A 17935-nucleotide genomic window follows, 5' to 3' on the forward strand; every position below is an offset into this window, starting at 1 on the left:
TAGTTTACTAACATTATATATTGTGAAAGAGTTTTTTAAAACCAAAAGATCTCTAATGAAAATTAGAAGGATCCCTTTTTCCTAGCAATATCTGAAATTATAAGAGTAAATTAGATCCTGTTATTTAATGATTCTCAACAGGCTATCTAAAGCAAGTGTGTCTAAAAAAATCCTAACTTAAAAAAATTAAATAAATAAATAAATAAAAATGATTGAGACTCAAAAAAGGGGACATCCATAGACACATAATACTTCCGACTAGTCGGATGAAACAACCGGTATCCACGTCGGGTGCGGGAATAACCAACAAAGACACATTTAAGCGCACGAGGGCACAACTTGTCCAAACAAGGAGTTCAATCCTGAACAAAACCAACATAACCGAAAACACGAGGGGATAAGTGAAACAACTTGGTATCAGGTAGAAGACGATGTAGAGGAACCTCTCCCCCTAAGGGTGCAGAAGGCATACGATTAATAAGATAGACTACAGTTAAGATAGCATCAGACGACAAATACATAGGAACATTACGCTCTACTAAGAGTGCGTGCAACATCCAAGATGTGACAATGCTTTCTTTCAGCAACTCCATTTTGTTGAGAGGTGTGTGGACAGGTGGTTTGATGAATAATCCCAAAGGATGCACACAAAGAATTTACAGCAGAAGAGACAAATTCTAAAGCATTATCGGTGCGGAGACATTTGAGAACAGTGGAAAATTGATTTTTTATTTCCAAAATGAATTTTTGAAGGACATCAGCAATAGACCGGCGGTCTTTTAACAAATATACCCAAGACACTAGGGAAAAATCATCAACAAACACAACATAGTAACGATGACCTGAAATAGACGTGACCTTAGAAGGTCCCCAAACATCACAATGAACTAAATCAAATAATGACCGACTAGACACTAGAGTAGAACGCTTAAAGGTAGCACGATGATGTTTACCCAACTGACACGACTCACATTGAAACGACTCGACCCGAATCCAAGGCAAAGTTTGCTGAAGATGACTAAGAGAAGGGTGACCCAATTTACAGTGCCATATGAGTGATGACTCGAAGTCAGAAACAGATGCTGCTAAACCACGAGGAATGTCATCACGCACCAAAGTATACACGCCGTCACCACGATTGCGCCCCAAACCAATCCTCTTCCCTGTCTGCAGATCCTGAAAAATACAGTGAAAAGGGAAAATTGTTACACTACAATTTAAATGTTTGGTGATCGCAGAAACGGATAGCAAGTTGACAGGAAATTCAGGTACGTAAAGAACGTCATTTAGTCTAAGCTGAGAGGAAGCTTGCACAACTCCCTCTCCGGACACTAAGCACGATCGTCCATCGGTAATTACCACAGAACGAAAAATAGACGGAGAAAGGTTTTGAAAAAAAGATTTTGTACCTATCATGTGAGAAGAGGTCCCAGAGTCAATAATCCAGGAACTGTCCCTGGAAGCAAGAAAGGCATTACCTGAGGAAACAGAAGAAGAGACTGTGGTGTGAGACGTTGTGCCCTGTAGCTGCTGGAACCGTGAAAAGTCAGCTTGAGAGATAGTGAAAAACTGTTCAGCACTAGAAGTGGGTGACGGATCGACCACCTCGGTACTAGCATTGGTCACTGCCGGCGACCATGCTCCTCGACCACCACGAGAGGAGCCTTTACCACCACGCCCACGAGAAGCTAGCAAAGCGGACTGATCGGAGGACACAGCAGGCGATGGAGATGTGGATGTAGAAGACAGGCGAAGCACGCGAGCATAAACAGCAGCAAGATCAGGCATTCGCTCAGAACTCAGAATAGAGCTCTTCACCTGGTTTTGCATCTCAAGAGAGAGCCCGGAAAGATATGTGATGACTGCAACTTCATTCCGGTAACGACGAAGGGTGGCCAGATCAAGAACTAATGGCTGGTAAATATCTAGCTCATCCAACAGGCTACGAATGTGAGTGAAGAACTGAGGGGCGGTACGATCGCCTTGACGGGCTGTAAACAGTTGCTCATACAACTCAAAAACACAAGATATTATTTTCATTTCCATATGTCAATCTGCACATCTCCCAAATTGCCTTTGCAGTAGTTAACATCACCACACTTCGGGCAATATCTGGCTCCATACTACCAGTCAACCATGAGCGCACTGCAGCATCCTCAGCAAGCCAATCAGCATACTTGGCATCCTTCGAGTCCGGCGGATCTGTTGTGAGGTACAATGATTTCTTATGAGCCATAAGGAACTGCTCAAAACTCTGTTCCCAAAAAACATAGTTCCTCCCATCCAACTCTTGCGAGGTACAATGGAGATTCTTAACTAAAGAATCATGAGACGAAGATATGACGACGACAAGACAAATCCTTAAGCAACAAAACAAGGGCATCACTGGTGAGGGCTGAGGAACATCACCAGGTGCCCATAGACTAACGAGAACGGCAAGAGATGAACTGCGGCTGGCGGTAGAGGTGGCGCCGGTGGGTGGAAGGCTAGGATTTGGAGTGGCAGTGGCAGCGGCTAGGGTTTAACCGAGAGCTCTAGTACCATGTGAAGATAGGAGAAATAGTTTGTATATATCATTAGTAAAGGAGTACAAGGATATATATAGAGAAATATTATGGTTTTGTGGTATGGGCCCAATATGGCCCATTAACCAAATATAAACTATAACATAATTCTAACACTTCTTACTTTCTTTTATTTCACCATGTTAGCCAAACAACAATTTTGTTGTTTCGAAGTTTTTTTGACTGCTTTTATGTCGACTGAAGTGATTATATTATTACGTTACGAAAGGTTATTGGTGAGACTTGGCAGTTCACATATTATCTGGCTTATTGAAACGAGTTTAGTTTATGTTGATCGCCTGGTTTAGTGGACGCAATCTTGTATATTTGATGCATGTCATATTCCACGAAAGTTATTATTCTACAAACCTAATTGAAAATTCAAACAGGTCTAGACTATGTTGATTACTAGGTTTGTTTTAGATAATGTTGAATCTTTGATGTGTTCTTTATTTCTCAAAATTTATTATGCTTCTCGCTGGGGATTATTCCCCATAGCTGTATGATCTAGCTGTTGAGCTGATTCAACAAAATCTTTCGTATGTTGATTACTTTGCTTGTTGTATTTAATGTTGTATATTTGATACATTTATGTTTTTTTCATTAGTTGGTATACTTATAATGTTGTTGGGTTGTAAGCATATAATTATGGGAACTATATTGTGGAGAACATTGTTGTACTTTCATCAGATTCAGGCAAATAGTGTTGACTTTGCCTTGCCTTGCTTGTTAGCTTCCTAATGAAATCAGGTACAGGAAAAAAAAAATGAACATTCCTGCAAGGGCTTGACCCATGAGTTAATCTATTGAAGAAGTTTGATGATATGTGACTGCCTGATTGATGAGGTCAATGCGAAACTCAACATGAACCAAGGTATAGAGTGACAACTTGAATATCTATCTTATTTGCGTGCATATAGTATAAAAGTTATTTTTTAATGTTTAAATTTTTTGAATTTTATAGTTTAAATTTCCTTGTATTTCTAGCATGACATTCAATTTGCTCTTCATCCACACATGTCAGTGATAAGTGGTGCATATATCCTAACGGTTTACACTTGCGCTCATGGCATCATGGTTTATGTTGAAAATATCACATATTCAGCCTTTTATATTAATATTTCATAATTGATATTCATGTATGGCATAGTTTTGTCTGCCACGTAATTCATGATTAATTTCTGATCCGGTCTCCTTGTGATTATGTGTTTTATATAACAATAAGCATCTTGGATTGTCCATTTCATTTGATTCTTGTAGATCAATTTTTAAGGCACGTTTTTTATTTTTGGTTAGTTAATATTAATTTCACATCCATTCAAACTCTTGAACTTTTCAATTATTTTATATCACACATATTACAGGTAATTTCATTGTACAATTTTTCTTTCAATATCAAGTTGCTGATTATCAATCACGAATTTGGTCAAACCAACCAGCGACTTATCATAGTTGAGATGTCACCCCCGCAATGTGGGATATAGCTAGGAGTTTTCGCATCAATCTAAGATCGCATTAGTGTCACTGCAGTGTTTTTTCAAATGCTACATTTTCTATGTCGCAATGCCCTTGTTGGGAGAAATATGTTGACAACGTGTATAGGCTTCAGACGGTTTTTAATGTATATGTAAAAAGTTCGAGCTAGTATCAAATGAGGGATATTGGAACCCTTATAATGGTCCATGTCTACATCTTGATATTACAATGAGAAGACCGACGAAAGGATGACCAAAATCTAGAAGGATTCACAACGAGATGGATATTAGAGAAGGTGTGCAGCCAAAACGTTGTGGTTTCTGTCGCAATGAAGGACATAGTCGGCGAAATTGTCCCAACATTGCCGGTTCAAGTAGTCGGTCGTAATGTACTCTAAATGTCTTCTTTGTTGTAATGTTTTATGATGTAAGCTTTCCATATATTTATAGCATGCAAAGACTTATCGTTAAAACCTTTGTTTAAGCATATGAAGAAAAAACAAATGCAAAAAAAACACACTACATAGAATACCAAGCAAAAAAAAAACACTAGATGACATCTAATACGACAGTTTAATCTATTGTCTACGTTGTCACCTCTCTAATAAAACATTGAGGTGGATGAATATCTTTGTCATGCAATTCCCGTGGCCTAGGTCTTCGTGCTTGCTCGGCTGGTGAGTCATCATCGGATGATTCGTCCGAATCATGTATTTGCTGAAGCTGGAGTGTTCAAGTTTGCAACAAAGTACGAAAGGTTAGGAGGTGATTCCAGTCCTGTTGCCAAAATGGAGTTGAACAACTAGATTGTCCACGTTCCATAGGTGGATGAGGTTGATACTCAAATCCAATCCATCTCTTGTGCGCAAGTGCCCAATCTGTGTTGATTCTACCTCGAAGATCATGATCATTGGCCGGTCCAATGCAAACTGGAGCAAGTGGAACACTTTGGCCGAAGCCAAATTGTCTTATCACTCGATCGGTTTGGTGCCACTCAACAATTTCGAAGCAAATCAATGATGTAAACGCAGTCCACAAAAGTCTGTCCACAAAAAATGTCGTGTGGCACTTGTACTATTATCTCGTCCGGATCGTAATTCATCATATAAACTATTCAAAATTGTTTACCAAATAATCAACGATTATTAATACCTAAAATATGTGCATGAATTAGCAGTTGTTTTAACAAATTATTGATATCATCTGTTGTTCTGAAACAGCAAAACCTGAAAATGAATTATAGAGGCAAACCAATTGTTTATAGGCCATCCCACCAATAGAGTCATGGCTAAGGCTAAGCAAATAAACAAGAGTTGTGCTACGTGGCAGTGGCCTGGATTTCCTCCCGAATAGCAAATAAATGGATTCGGCGAATACAAAAACTCAGCGGGGTGCTATATAATGCAAGATTTGAAGCTATGTCAGGCTCTGTTCAGATACTTTACGAACAGTTGTGTTCTTCTCGTTCGATTCTGGGATGTACCTCCATCCATGTTTATTAACACCACTCAATTTCACAGGATCATTTGTGACTTGTAAGCCTGCAGAACAGAATGACAAGAGTAAACAGAATGACATGGATCTCAGAGAGAGAGAGAGAGAGAGAGAGAGAGAGAGAGAGAAATAAACAAAGAGCAACAGATCTTGCTTGCTCATAAAAAAACTTATGTAAATTTGGACTGTCTCCAAAAATGAAAGACAGGAGAATGTGATTACATTGTAGGTATGATGAATCACATCTGTGCCAAAATAATTAGAGTGATTGAGCAAGTTGAGTATATAACGCAGACCATCTTATTGGCTTTGTTTGCTTTGCCTAACTAAGAAGCTCCGGGAGAAGGGTCAAAGCTTGCATTTCATTAATCATCTGGAACCAAATCAACTCATACCAGTCGCGTATAAGATACAAAGATTGGTATTTCACACTTTAATAAAGGAAGAGACTTTTGATAAAAATTGCACTTCTACAAGAAGAAAGTTTCAGCACTTGCGTTATCGTGGAAGTGAATGGATTAAATCTGATAGACATAGAAATGAATGGGACAAATGATAGTATATAGACCTCCAAATAGTATTTACAATAAAAGAAAAAAAAATTAAGAACGAAAATTTGAACAGAAATACCAGCTTTGTAGCGAATCCCCCAAGCCTTACCATGCCGGCCATCCTGTCATCATCATTGATCACGAAGGATAAATAAATAAATAAAAAGAAACGAAGCTGGGCAAGGTTATGAAGAATAACAAGTGATACGAGAAGACGAGGGACCTTGTAGAGATTGATCTTGGTTAGCTGGTAGGAGACGTCCCTCCAGTGGCTCTTGGCGAGTTTGTATCCGATCCCCCAGTTGGGCAGGAACTGTGCAACCTCAAATAGGTTTTTCTTCTTCTTCCTCCTAAGCTTGGTCGTGTTTTCCGAATCGATAACGGTGTGGCTTGGCGTAGCAGTGGACGTGCTTAGAGCTTTGACGAGTGCAGCAGAGCGCAATGCCAGCCCCACCGTCGCTCTGCTCGCCAAGGCAGCCGCCATTAGAGAACAACTCCTCTCAAGGATACGCCTACTGCCCTGCCCTTTGGCGTTGCTACGTTGGGCTCGACCAAGCCCAAGGATTCGTAATTCCAACCCGTTTTCATGTATGCCGCCTTGCGATTTATTTTAGACGGCCCAGACACCGTGAAGGCCCAAAGCCCACTAGTACAACTCTTCTTTATATATATATATATAAAAGAATTATACTATTTCCTTTCCTGGTATTAATAATAATACCAGGAAATAGTAATATCTAAAGGTGATAATGATAAATATTAAAGAATTGTCATTGGACATTGGTCATTGACTCATTGGTCTGGGTTAAAGTTAAAGTGATGGTATGCAAGTGCGCCTTTCTTTTGCGAGCACCTCGTTTTAAAAAATGGGAGGAGAAAGAAGCTCAGGCCCAGGGGCCACACCCAGTTGTCACACACAAGGCCTTTGGTTGGTGGTGCGCTCTCTCTTGGTATCCATTTTACTGTTTTTACTTTACAATTTCTTTAATTCGCTGTCGTGAGTCAACTTTGCAGCTCTGTCAGTCGGATTTTTGCTTCTCAATACCAGCGCTGGAGCCTCTGAAGAGAGACAAAGGCTCCACCCACCATCCCAACCCAAACCCTAGCCACATTAATCATATTTACAACCATTACAATGAGATGAGATCTAGCAGTTCAATATCCAGAATAGTGAATAATGAATGCTTGGAGAGCTCTTGCTAGTTGCTAGTTGCTAGTTGCTTCCCCATTCTAACAGAGGAGGAGCCCGAGCTCCATCCCCAACCCTAGCATTCTAGTAACATGTCCAGTAAGCAAAGAGAAGTCGTATTCTAAGTCTCCACAGCCGGGATGGCGGCCTCCCTCATTATCTGCAGGTACTTTTCCTTCCTTCTCGCCATCTTCTTCTTCTTCTTCGTTTCTGGGTGCTACCCTAGGGTGCCCTCCTTCTCCTTCTCCATTGGGCGATTCCACGAGAGCAATTTCAGCGCGGATTCGGAGATTAGCCTCTCCGGCAACGCCCATGTCTCCAGTGATGGCTCCTCCATCCAAATGACAGGAGCTCGGATATTGTACGGCAAACCCATCAAATTTCAGGGGCAAAAACCCGCCTTCTCCACCAACTTTACCTTCTCTTTTCCATCGCCAAGTCACGATCTAGTCTTCTTTGTGACACCCTACCCCTCCCCCTCCTCCTCCCATGTTCCTGATGGACCCAGGGATGGACGAAATGGGGATGCTCTTTTCTTGCTCACTGCCCTCACAATCACCTTTCAAATGGTGCCACTTGAATCCAAATCTCAATACCACGTCCAAATTGTTGTTGCTAGTCAAGCCTATACTGAAAGCACTAATTTTTCCTATGTCAATCTGGTCCTGGATGATGTTGGTGAAAAGTTGCAGTCTTGGATTGATTATGACGGAGATTTCAAGAGGGTGCAAGTTTGGGTGGCCAAATCTGGGGAGCTGCGGCCACTTAACTCATCCGTATCTTCTTGTCCCATTGATCTTTCAGACATGCTGCAGAGGGACGTAATGTTTGTGGGTATTGATAACAATATAAATTCTTCTTCTGGTGGTTTTGCTTTGCCAACTTGTCTCTATTCTTGGAGCTTCACAAGTATAAATGGAGCACCTTACATGATGCATTCAGAACCTCTGAATCCTCAGTCAGTGCTTGTGCGATCGAAGGATGGGAATGGGAATGGGAATGGGACTTTCATTCAACTCAGAAGAACTAGTGGTAAATGGAGACTCGTCACAGCAGTGGTGTTAAGTTTTGCCTTTGGGGCCTTGGTGATGCTCACCTTGATGTTAATACGCGCTGCTATTGTGGATAAGCAGCAGGTAGCGCCCTTGGAGGATGTGCATTCCATTGAGTTTGGATATGAAAAGGTGCTAGTGCTGGAAGATGCCAAGGGTGTAAAGGGAGGAGGAGAAGCTTCCCAGTAGGTGTGCTGTATTAAGGTTTGCCATGTACATTTCTCCACATCTTGTCCCACTTTATATTTTTCATGTTGTCCCACTTTATATTTTTCATGTTGTGAATCTGATGGAAAGAGTAGCATTTGTTGCAAACCTCCTCAAAGGCCGCCCTTTCCATCAACTGAATTCGGGTGTATGTTATTACGCTCGTTGCAATTCTGAGTGCAATCTCTTGTTGGAGTTTAGTCTCAAGTGTTTTTTTTTTTCTCCTCTCCTCTCACTCTGGAAGTTATGTTTATGGAAAGACATGTATGTATCCTATCACTGCACAATTTAATATGATTCCCCACATTTATGTTGGCAGTTTGTCTCTACTTAACTTCTATTTTGATATTCCTTATTCTATCATATGGGAAAAGGAACTGTTCGCTTTATGAGTTGTTATTGAGGCATGGAGCTATCACGGTTGTCTTGTTTATGACTTTTTAATTCAGTATTCTATGATCTTGCCTTGCCTTATTAAGAGTATCAATGGAATTGAGGTGTGTTGATGGCATCATCCTTAATAATTTGTCAAACGTGAAGAATGAGCTCTTCGAATGCATCTTGAATTTGATTGATAAGCTGTTTTGTTTGATAACCAACGATCATTGCTTGGCTCTTCAATTGGACCTTGAGGTTTGGCTGCTGTGTTATTGTGCATATATACTTGGTTTGCCAGTGCTCTCAGACCAGTATTATGATATCTGCCAAGTGTATTGTTGGAAGAAGAGCAATTTTTTATTATCGAAGTCGAGAATAGCTGTTGATCGTGTTCTTGTTGCCAGAATTGATCATTGAAACAATTTCTTTTTAAAATTATCAGAGTATGACTGCTTCACATCTCAGTGTACCTCTTCAGGATATATCGAACAATTGCATAGAAATGATTGATGTATTAACTCTCACAACATAGAAGATAGGCGGCTGTGTGGCATGCCGGACTCATTCTAGTGGCAGGAATGCTCATTTGATAGATAAGAACTCATGCAAAAGAGAATATGGTGCCAGCTTGATCCGCAGTTGTAGAAGGCACTATTTCTTTAAGGGATCTTTCTTTTCCTCATCAAAGGGTGTTTTTAGATATCATTATCTTGAGTATTTTTATTTTGACAGTGTGGATAAACCAGTTATTAACTATCATAGACCTTTTGAAGTTATGACTTTATGCTGAGTTCATTGTAATTTTGGCTGGGCTTAATGTGTTTATTCATTTTGATAAAGGTGAATATAGTTCAGGGATTTTATGATAATTCGTTTAAACGACACAAGGTTTTTTTATGATAATATTCTAGATATAAAAGAGATTTTGATGAAGAGAATTAATGAAAATATTGTGAATAAGGAGGGGGCTTCTTGAAAATTTAATTTTGAAACAACATGGTGGTCTAGTCATTCAAGGGTTCACTGCCACGTCGTTCAAGGGTGTTTATAAAGAAAAAAAAATCATAATAGTTTTATCAGTATTGAAATGTTAAAAAATATTTATCGTACAAATCATCTAATCGGGTAAATTTTTTTAGTGAGTACGTAACGTTGGTTTTATTTCAGTTTGAACACTAACTTTCAATTTGTATCAAAATGAGCATTAATTTTTAATTTCATTCTCCGGTGGGGTAAATGAGGATTTTCGGTGGATTTTATGACGTGAAATCCCCAATTGTCCCGCCGGAAAAATGAAATTAAAATTTAATACTCATTTTGATACAAATTGAAAGTTAAATGCTCAACTAAAATAAGATCAAAGTTAATTACTCACTAAAAAAAACTTGCTCTTATCCTTCAACCTCTCATTCTCATATAAAAAGCTCTCTCTAGTAGTTGTTCTGAGTAACCGCACGTTGTCTTGATCAATGATTATATAAATTTTTTTAAAAAAAAAGTTATATTTTTGACACTTTTAATAAAAACATCATACCATTATATAATGATAAATGGCTGTTGTAAAAATAATAATAAAATCCCCTGAGATATCTACAGTATACATAAACACATGCATATAAGATATACATATACATACTATAAACAAACGCATAGTAATATATACTTACGACAATGGAATCCTTATTTCCTTGGCAAAATTTGTGTGGCCTATTATTGGCCTAGAGCATATGCCAACCAACGACGTGGAAGAAAGTATGGAAACGGGATTAACAAGGGATTTCAGAAGAGTAACACGCATCATATGACAAGGATCTTTCTTTTCTCCATCCGCAATGTGTGGTTTCAAAAAAGTCCACATGTACTCTAAAAAAAATGACAATGCTAGGAGAGATTTCAATGTATAATTAGTGGAAGTTATTCCGGAGCTGTTTGCCCGATCTCCTACCAGGGCAGGCTACTTCATAAGCAAAATCAGCTCATGGCTTTATGCTAACACTCATCCCAGCCATCATTTTAGTAGGTTGCACCGTCTGTGTTCTGTAACCTAGCAACTTCCAAGAGGAACGCTCGGAGCTCTTCATGCATAAGTGACTTCTGAAATTTAGGTGCGTCATTTCTGCCACACAGGCCATCATTTGAAGTTGCATTTCTCTCCAACTCTTGCTTGATTTTCTAACAGAAATGAACACAAAAAAATGTCAAGCCCCCGAGAATAAGGACAAATCTTAGCATTGCTAAATGGTTAATATGATAGAATGATCAGAGGTCCTCTAATTAGTAAAGAAAAGCATTCAATCATAAGTTTGATGGGGAATAAAAACTAAACAAACCATTGGTATAAAACAGAACAAATTACTTGTTGAGATCAGAAGAAGATCTCTTTTGAACAGGAAGAAGAAGCTAGAGGACGAAATTTGTTTTATGAAGATAGATAGTAGGAAAAATGAGGAGGACCAGTAGAGTTCTGCCAGTCTTTCACTTAAGCTACATCAACAACCAACTGCACCATTATAGATTCTACAAAGAAACCCCCACCTCGTTCTTCCAGAGAAAGCATACCAACAATTAATTTAACAAGGAATAGTCTCTTAATTAAAGACAACCCAATGAAACAATATAAGTGTGCCACGCCATACAAACCAAAACCATTTTTCTATCTCTCATAGAGCATGAGAGATATGCAATAATACCAATGGCTAATCAGTAGTTGATTTTATCTACCTAGCATTGCAGACACAGCAAGATCCCATTTCTCAGCTAGTTGGGAAGTGCAGGTATGGATGCACATGTGCAAGCACAAGGAGACGTAAGATTACACTGTTCAGACGAAGATATTTTCAAAGCAAAATGAAAGAACCGACTGGATTATAAAAAAAATAAATAAATAAGAGAGAAAATAATAATAATAATAATAATAATAATAATAATAATAATAATAATAGCACAGGAGTCTAGACATACGACCTCGGAGAAGATTAATGCTACGTGGACTATAAGTACATAAATGAAAACCTCTGATAACAAGAAATATTTACATACTATCTAATTTAATCAACAATAAAATAATTCCTGTATGAAGACTATATAAAGATTCAGATTTGAGATCAATCCTGCTACGTTTTTGGCTAAAAAAGATGTAGCTAGATGATCTTTATGGGGTGCGTCTAACACGTTTTTGGCTAAAAAAGACATTAGCTAGATGATCTTTATGGGGTGTGTTTTGTTAGACATTCATCCACAACAATACACTTTCCCTTCACAACTAATAGAACATTACCAGCCTTCCTATATTAGTTTGCCTTTTGAATAAATAGCTTAGTAAATACACTCATCAAATCAAAGACAATCACCATTTGTCAAAAGAAAAATATACAGGCTCATCACCTGTTTAAACTCCTGATGCCCAATGAAGGAGGGCTTAAAACTAGTGGTTTGCGATCTTACTTTAATTTTCCTATTATTGCTAAAGATAAGCATTGATTTTCATTTTTAGTTTCCACAGCGAGCAAAGCAGAGGATGACAAATATATTGTCTTAGCATCCATAGTAGTCAGCCAATTGTGAAAATATGCGTTCAAATGGATCTAGAAGAATTCTGCATTATATTCTTATAATTTAGAATCAAATGAAGCATTCTCTTTCATGAATGCAAAAAGATTCTTTCTTCTTAATCTAAACAAAATTCTCCATAGAGATTTAGATGGAGAGTAGTATATCTAGACAAAGAGAAGGACCGTCCTTGGTCCTGACTTTGCAAGCCGAAGGTATCTAGACAAAGCTAAAGTATATTAGCTCAATGATTTGGGTACAAAGAGATCATGCAGCACAAGTAAAGAATATATCCATCTTATCTCCTATTGGGCCTACTCTCTTGGGCATGCCCCAAAGTACCTCCCCTATTTATCCAAAGTCAGATGTGAGTCTAAACTTTGTGTTTTGCACAGCTATGAAATTCCTCAAACACAGGTTCTAATATGTGGACTTTGATACATATGCCAATTAGCCAAACATATCTATCCAATATGTACTGTGTGATTCACCCCAGTGCATGACAGTAAGCCTTATACCAGAAGTTGCATTTTGGAACAACAAGAAGAATTATGTGCTGTTAAACAATAGCAACAATTGTTTAATGTACACAGGGCATCACCATGATGCCAATGTGTACCAAAAATTGAAGCATAAATGGATAATGATGATGATGATGATGATAACGATGATGATGAAGATATTGATGATAGAGAAAAAAAAAATACACACAGAGATACAATCTAGATGTCCAAACCTGCATCATCTGTTGGTCGAACTTGGGAATGCCAATCTGACCAACGGTGAGCGAGCCAAAGAAATTGCCTAGAAGAGCAGATTCTTGAACCCCCAAGCCCATGGCAAGGCCAGCGACAAATGCCCCCAAGAAGCTGTCTCCTGCGCCAGTAGGATCGATCTGGACGGTGGGGAAAGGCAAGACCTGTGAATGACCATCCTTCCAGAAGAGGCTACACCCGTCCTTGCCTTGTGTAAGGATGACGCAGCACCACTTACGGGCCTCGTCGATATCCAGGAAAGGAGCCTCTTCTGCAGAGACCTTAAGGAACCCAATCCGCGAGACCAGGCTGGAGAACTCACTGTCCTTGAGCGGGATGAGCCCGACGGTGCCGTCTGAGGGATCGAAGGTGCGGATTAGTGATTGGGCGTCCACAAAGACTAACGCGCATAGATCGAGCAAGCGAGCCAGGGTGAGGGGAGGGATCTCCCCTCCGACCCCAACGGCTAGGCCAAAGCGGAATTTAGAGGAGGGGAGGTCGGAAGGGAGGATAGGATCGCAAGAGTGCACGCGCTTGAGGACGCGATCAGCTAGGTCGGCACTAGCGAGAGAAGGGAAGTGGCCGTGGAAGAGGGTTGTGGCGGCGGTGGGGGAGACGAGCGGAGGGTGGCGTCCGGGGAGGGTATGGGTGTAAGCGAAATCAGTGCCGACCTTGGAGACGTAACAGGAGTGGAAGAGATGAGAAGAAGAAGCAAAGAGGGAATTGAATACATTGGAAACGAAGGAGGCGGCCCCACCGAGACCCTCCCCGACCACCACACCGTCTCGGAACAGAACATCATGGCAGTAATTCCCAACGACCAAAAAGCATGGCCCGGGATCACCATCATCATCATCATCATCATCATCATCTTTGTCCTGATGCTGATGGTTTTGTAGATCGATCTCGGTCGAAGATAAGGACGATGAAGCTGATGATCTTGAATTCAGAGGGGACGGAAGAGGAGAGACGGATTGGAATAGCGTAGTCGTCTCCTCCTCAGTTCCCATTATTCCAAAAATAAGATTCCCCACCGGTAGTATGACACTGATACCACCCGATCTCTCTCCCTCCCTCCCTCCCTCGACTCGTTCCCCTCCTTATTCTTTATATGTTAGATATACATCTGACATAAAACAAAAACGAGAAAACAAAAAATATCAATTTCGAATCACCTTTTTTTGTTCAGACTCGACCTCTTGACTTGCATTTCTTCCGTCCAAAATTAAAATGAATCAATGCCACCCTCCAAGTTGCAGTGTGATGTGGCAGCCAAACAGACACCTCTATCAGAAGCCATGTACCGTTCCAACACCTCACCTCGCCTAGGGCTGTAAACGAGCCGAGCCGAGTATCACTAGGCTCGAGCTCGGCTCGAATACATTATTCGAAGGCTCGAGCTTGTTTGAGCCATTTTTTTTTTTGTGCTCAAGCTTGTTCGAGCCATTTTTTTTTGTGCTCGAGCTCGGCTCTCTAAAAATCTCAAGTAGCTCGAGCTCGGCGAGTTTAAGCTCGAGTTAGAATAATATATGTATAATTTAAGCAATTTAATATAGTTATATAATTATATATTTTTATAATTAATATATAAATAATTTAATATTATATATATAAGTTCGTTTAGGTTTGCGAGCCTCACGAGCTGAGTATGTTTGGGCTCGAGCTCGGCTCGGCTAGTGAAAAATCAAATCGGATTCGAGCATTGACCGAGCTGATCTCGAGTAGCTCACGAGTAGCTTGGCTCATTTACACCCCTAGCCTCGCCCTTCTGCTAATGGCTTGCCACGGAAGTGATAATTTATTTTTGAAATTATAAAATATCTTTTGATTTATCAGGCACGATATAATTAAAAAAAAATTGTTGTACAAATCCATTAATGGAAAATCTCGCTGAAGAACTTGGAATAAAAACCAATAATATTTAAAAAATATATATTTAAAAAAAGATTATGATGAAAAACTCTTCTTGATGTTACTAAAAAAAATTAAACAACAACATAGGAATATGTTTGAGGGCATTTTAGGCAAATCCCTTGAGATGATCAATAGAAATTTCAAAAATATCGCTGGCCAAAGGAAATCACCGAAGGGAATGGTGTTTCACCACCAGCTCGAGGAAGGCATTTTCAAACTTGAACACAAGGCATATTTTATGCCTAGTATTTAACTAGTTTGCCCCGCTACTTAAGACCAATTATCATGACTCAAAATGCAAGCACTTGTTTACCTGCTTGAGATGTTTATGCACGTCATCGACGTCAATTGTCTGCTGCCAGTCTAGGAGAAACCGGTCAAAAATAAGTGTAGGTTAAAAAAAGTATGGCATCCTTCCAGTCAACTCTTGAGATCCAATTATGATCTACCACAACACCTTGGATAAATACACTCCACAAAGATACTTTTTCCGGCTGCTGATGTGGTCGAGGTACTTGCGTAACTTGCCTACCATACTCATCAAAACAAACCTCATTATACTCACAAGGTCTCAAAGGAATCGAAAGGCAAAGCAAGAATGGAATTTGGTGACACTCTGCACCTAGATCTCCTACAGTAGTAGAACCATTCATCGATGCAACCATAGGATTTCCTCTACCTCAGCCAATAATAGTGAACTTTGATCATGCTATAAAGGTCATAAACTCTCTCAGCAACCTTGAGAGACCTCACCACTGATCTTACCCACTTCACCTGCTCATGAGGGACTACAAGTCAGTAGGGAAAATCCGGACAAACCAAAGAGTCTTACCATGTGCTAGGCAAGATACAGATTACTCACTCTGATCACATGTCCAAGATTATTGGGGTAATAGTGATGGCATGTCCCTCTTTCATTGGAGAAAAGTCACCTAATGTAATGCTTCTTAAAGGGGCCATGATTCACTCAGGCACCTTTGTCTAATTGTGGAATTTATTAACATATTTAACAAATATAAATAGTTGAACACCTCGGATTATGACCAAGACTCTAAACACCTCAAGTTGGAATTCAATGAGATATGAGCATGTAATTATCAAAATACACTCCATTGAGTAATCTACTGAGACTTCAATGTTATGTTTTTAATTTATGCTAAGAATAGTGGCATTCTTTTTCTGGAAGACATATACTATGCTCAATAACTCATTCGTGGCCTAAACTTACCTAAACCACTAGTATTTTGCCAAATATTCACCTTGACTAATAGTTAAACTAACCTTATTTGGGTAAAGTTGGATCATTTTCTTGTCAACCTAAAGTGGTTGTGCTTTCATCATAATGTCCACCAATATCTACCCAGAGTCAGCTTAGACAACATCCTAATTTGGCTAAAGTCTGACAATTATGTCTTTAGATTGCATCCTTTCATGTCTGAACCTTCTTAATGCTTGGTAGAAAAATTTAGTTAGCTAATCTATGATTTGTGGTAAGAGAGTCCTCTAGACAAGTGTGATACATTTGTTTCACCCAAAAAATTTAACCCAACTCATGCATCAATCATCCAAGTTTTGTTTTGGCCCTATCAAATTACGCAAGCTAGCCATTCTTCAAGAGGTAGAGAAGTTAGACACAACCAAAGAATCTTCAAGGCTTACCTTTAAGGAACAATCACAGGAATCTGAGTTGCGATTGGTGCCTAACCCCTTACTACAACAACAAGAAATATACCGGAAGCAACGGATGAAAGAAGGTGATGTAAAATACAAAGTTCTTCCACATAGTAGCTATGATCGTAGTAACCAGAATCATATACCTCGTATCAGGTAGAAAGCTATCATAATAAAAGAAAAATATAACATTGGGAAGGTTTTACTACTTGTTTCTATTGGTGATTTGGATCTAAATGTCAACCTTTGCTCAAGTTTAATTAATCCAAACAGTTAGCATCTATACCCAGAGTTGACCTTTTCACCTTGAAAACCCCCTCCATCCAAGATGAAATATAAAAAGCTATACTAGAGTTAGTGTGGTATTTCGGGTTTCTTTCTTGTGTAGAGTGGTGTATTTTGGTCTTTTCTTGTGTGTTAACTCGATGTTTAGTCAAGTTCTTGTTGCTTGGGGTGTCTTGTCGGGCTCTTTGGAGTGTGATTTCTGAAGTTTTGAAGATGTATGGGCTATGCACAAGCCGCACAGAGCGTGTACAGGCTATGCACAGGCTACATAGCCCCAGTGCGGCTTCCTGTGCAGCTGCACAGGAGGTCGCACACCCCAGGCTGTGGGGTGTGCGGGTCGCACACCAAGCAGCACACGCGCGTAAAGTGCCTTTTAAGCCAGTTTTAATGCCTTTTTCTTGGGTTTCTTCTCCCTAACTCTCCCGTTATCTCCCCCTCTCATCTTTTGTCATTTCTTGGAGGTTTAGGATTTGGCTTACTTGATCTTTTGGCCTTGCTTGTGGTGCTTTCCGATCAATCCATTCTTTGCTCAAGGTAAGCTCTCATTCTCTCCTTCCTTCTTCTTTGTTGAATGAATGGAGCTAGGGTTTGTTTGTAAGTTTAAATAAGAGCTTAATCCTTGTTCTTCTTCATGTTTATTATGGTTTGAACTTGAGAGGAATGTTTGGATTGTATTGAATAGCTTCGATCTAGTCCTTGAACCTTCTTCTTGCTTGTTTTTCGGAGTTAATGTAGCACTAGCAAATCCTACTTGTTTCTTTGTTTTCTTGGTTTGCCTTGTTTAATTCTTGTTTGTTCTTTGTGTGTTTACTTGGGCTAGGAGGTGAGATCTCAGCTCGAGGCAAAGAGCC

The 17935-nt window shown here is 39.6% G+C and overlaps 3 protein-coding genes across 3 annotated transcripts; 1 reads left to right on the forward strand and 2 right to left on the reverse strand.

Moving 5' to 3' along the window:
- Positions 1-5272: 5272 nt before the first annotated feature.
- On the reverse strand, positions 5273-6644 carry LOC120268814. Its single transcript, XM_039276081.1, has 3 exons — positions 6308-6644; positions 6164-6206; positions 5273-5580 (listed from the first exon to the last, which is right to left on the reverse strand). The coding sequence occupies exons 1-3, from the start codon at positions 6566-6568 to the stop codon at positions 5456-5458; spliced, it is 429 nt and encodes a 142-aa protein (XP_039132015.1). The 5' UTR covers positions 6569-6644; the 3' UTR covers positions 5273-5455.
- Positions 6645-7118: 474 nt separating this feature from the next.
- LOC120268813 (L-type lectin-domain containing receptor kinase IV.4) lies at positions 7119-8850 on the forward strand. Its single transcript, XM_039276080.1, has one exon. It carries the CDS (start codon positions 7414-7416, stop codon positions 8512-8514), a length of 1101 nt encoding a protein of 366 aa, XP_039132014.1. The 5' UTR covers positions 7119-7413; the 3' UTR covers positions 8515-8850.
- Positions 8851-10663: 1813 nt separating this feature from the next.
- Positions 10664-14283, reverse strand: LOC120268812 (inositol 3-kinase). Its single transcript, XM_039276079.1, has 2 exons — positions 13196-14283; positions 10664-11082 (listed from the first exon to the last, which is right to left on the reverse strand). The coding sequence occupies exons 1-2, from the start codon at positions 14222-14224 to the stop codon at positions 10924-10926; spliced, it is 1188 nt and encodes a 395-aa protein (XP_039132013.1). The 5' UTR covers positions 14225-14283; the 3' UTR covers positions 10664-10923.
- Positions 14284-17935: the final 3652 nt, after the last annotated feature.

The sequence above is a fragment of the Dioscorea cayenensis genome, chromosome 9 (assembly GCF_009730915.1).
Source record: "Dioscorea cayenensis subsp. rotundata cultivar TDr96_F1 chromosome 9, TDr96_F1_v2_PseudoChromosome.rev07_lg8_w22 25.fasta, whole genome shotgun sequence".
NCBI classification, from domain to species: domain Eukaryota; kingdom Viridiplantae; phylum Streptophyta; class Magnoliopsida; order Dioscoreales; family Dioscoreaceae; genus Dioscorea; species Dioscorea cayenensis.

Coding starts and splice junctions, on each gene's coding strand:
- LOC120268812 (XM_039276079.1), bottom strand. CDS start 14,224: ATGGGAACTGAGGAGGAGACGACTACGCTATTCCAATCCGTCTCTCCT. Junction 11,083..13,195: donor TCGACCAACAGATGATGCAG/GTTTGGACATCT, acceptor CATTTCTGTTAG/AAAATCAAGCAAGAGTTGGA.
- LOC120268814 (XM_039276081.1), bottom strand. CDS start 6,568: ATGGCGGCTGCCTTGGCGAGCAGAGCGACGGTGGGGCTGGCATTGCGC. Junction 6,207..6,307: donor CCAAGATCAATCTCTACAAG/GTCCCTCGTCTT, acceptor TGATGATGACAG/GATGGCCGGCATGGTAAGGC. Junction 5,581..6,163: donor GGGGATTCGCTACAAAGCTG/GTATTTCTGTTC, acceptor TCTGTTCTGCAG/GCTTACAAGTCACAAATGAT.
- LOC120268813 (XM_039276080.1), top strand. CDS start 7,414: ATGGCGGCCTCCCTCATTATCTGCAGGTACTTTTCCTTCCTTCTCGCC.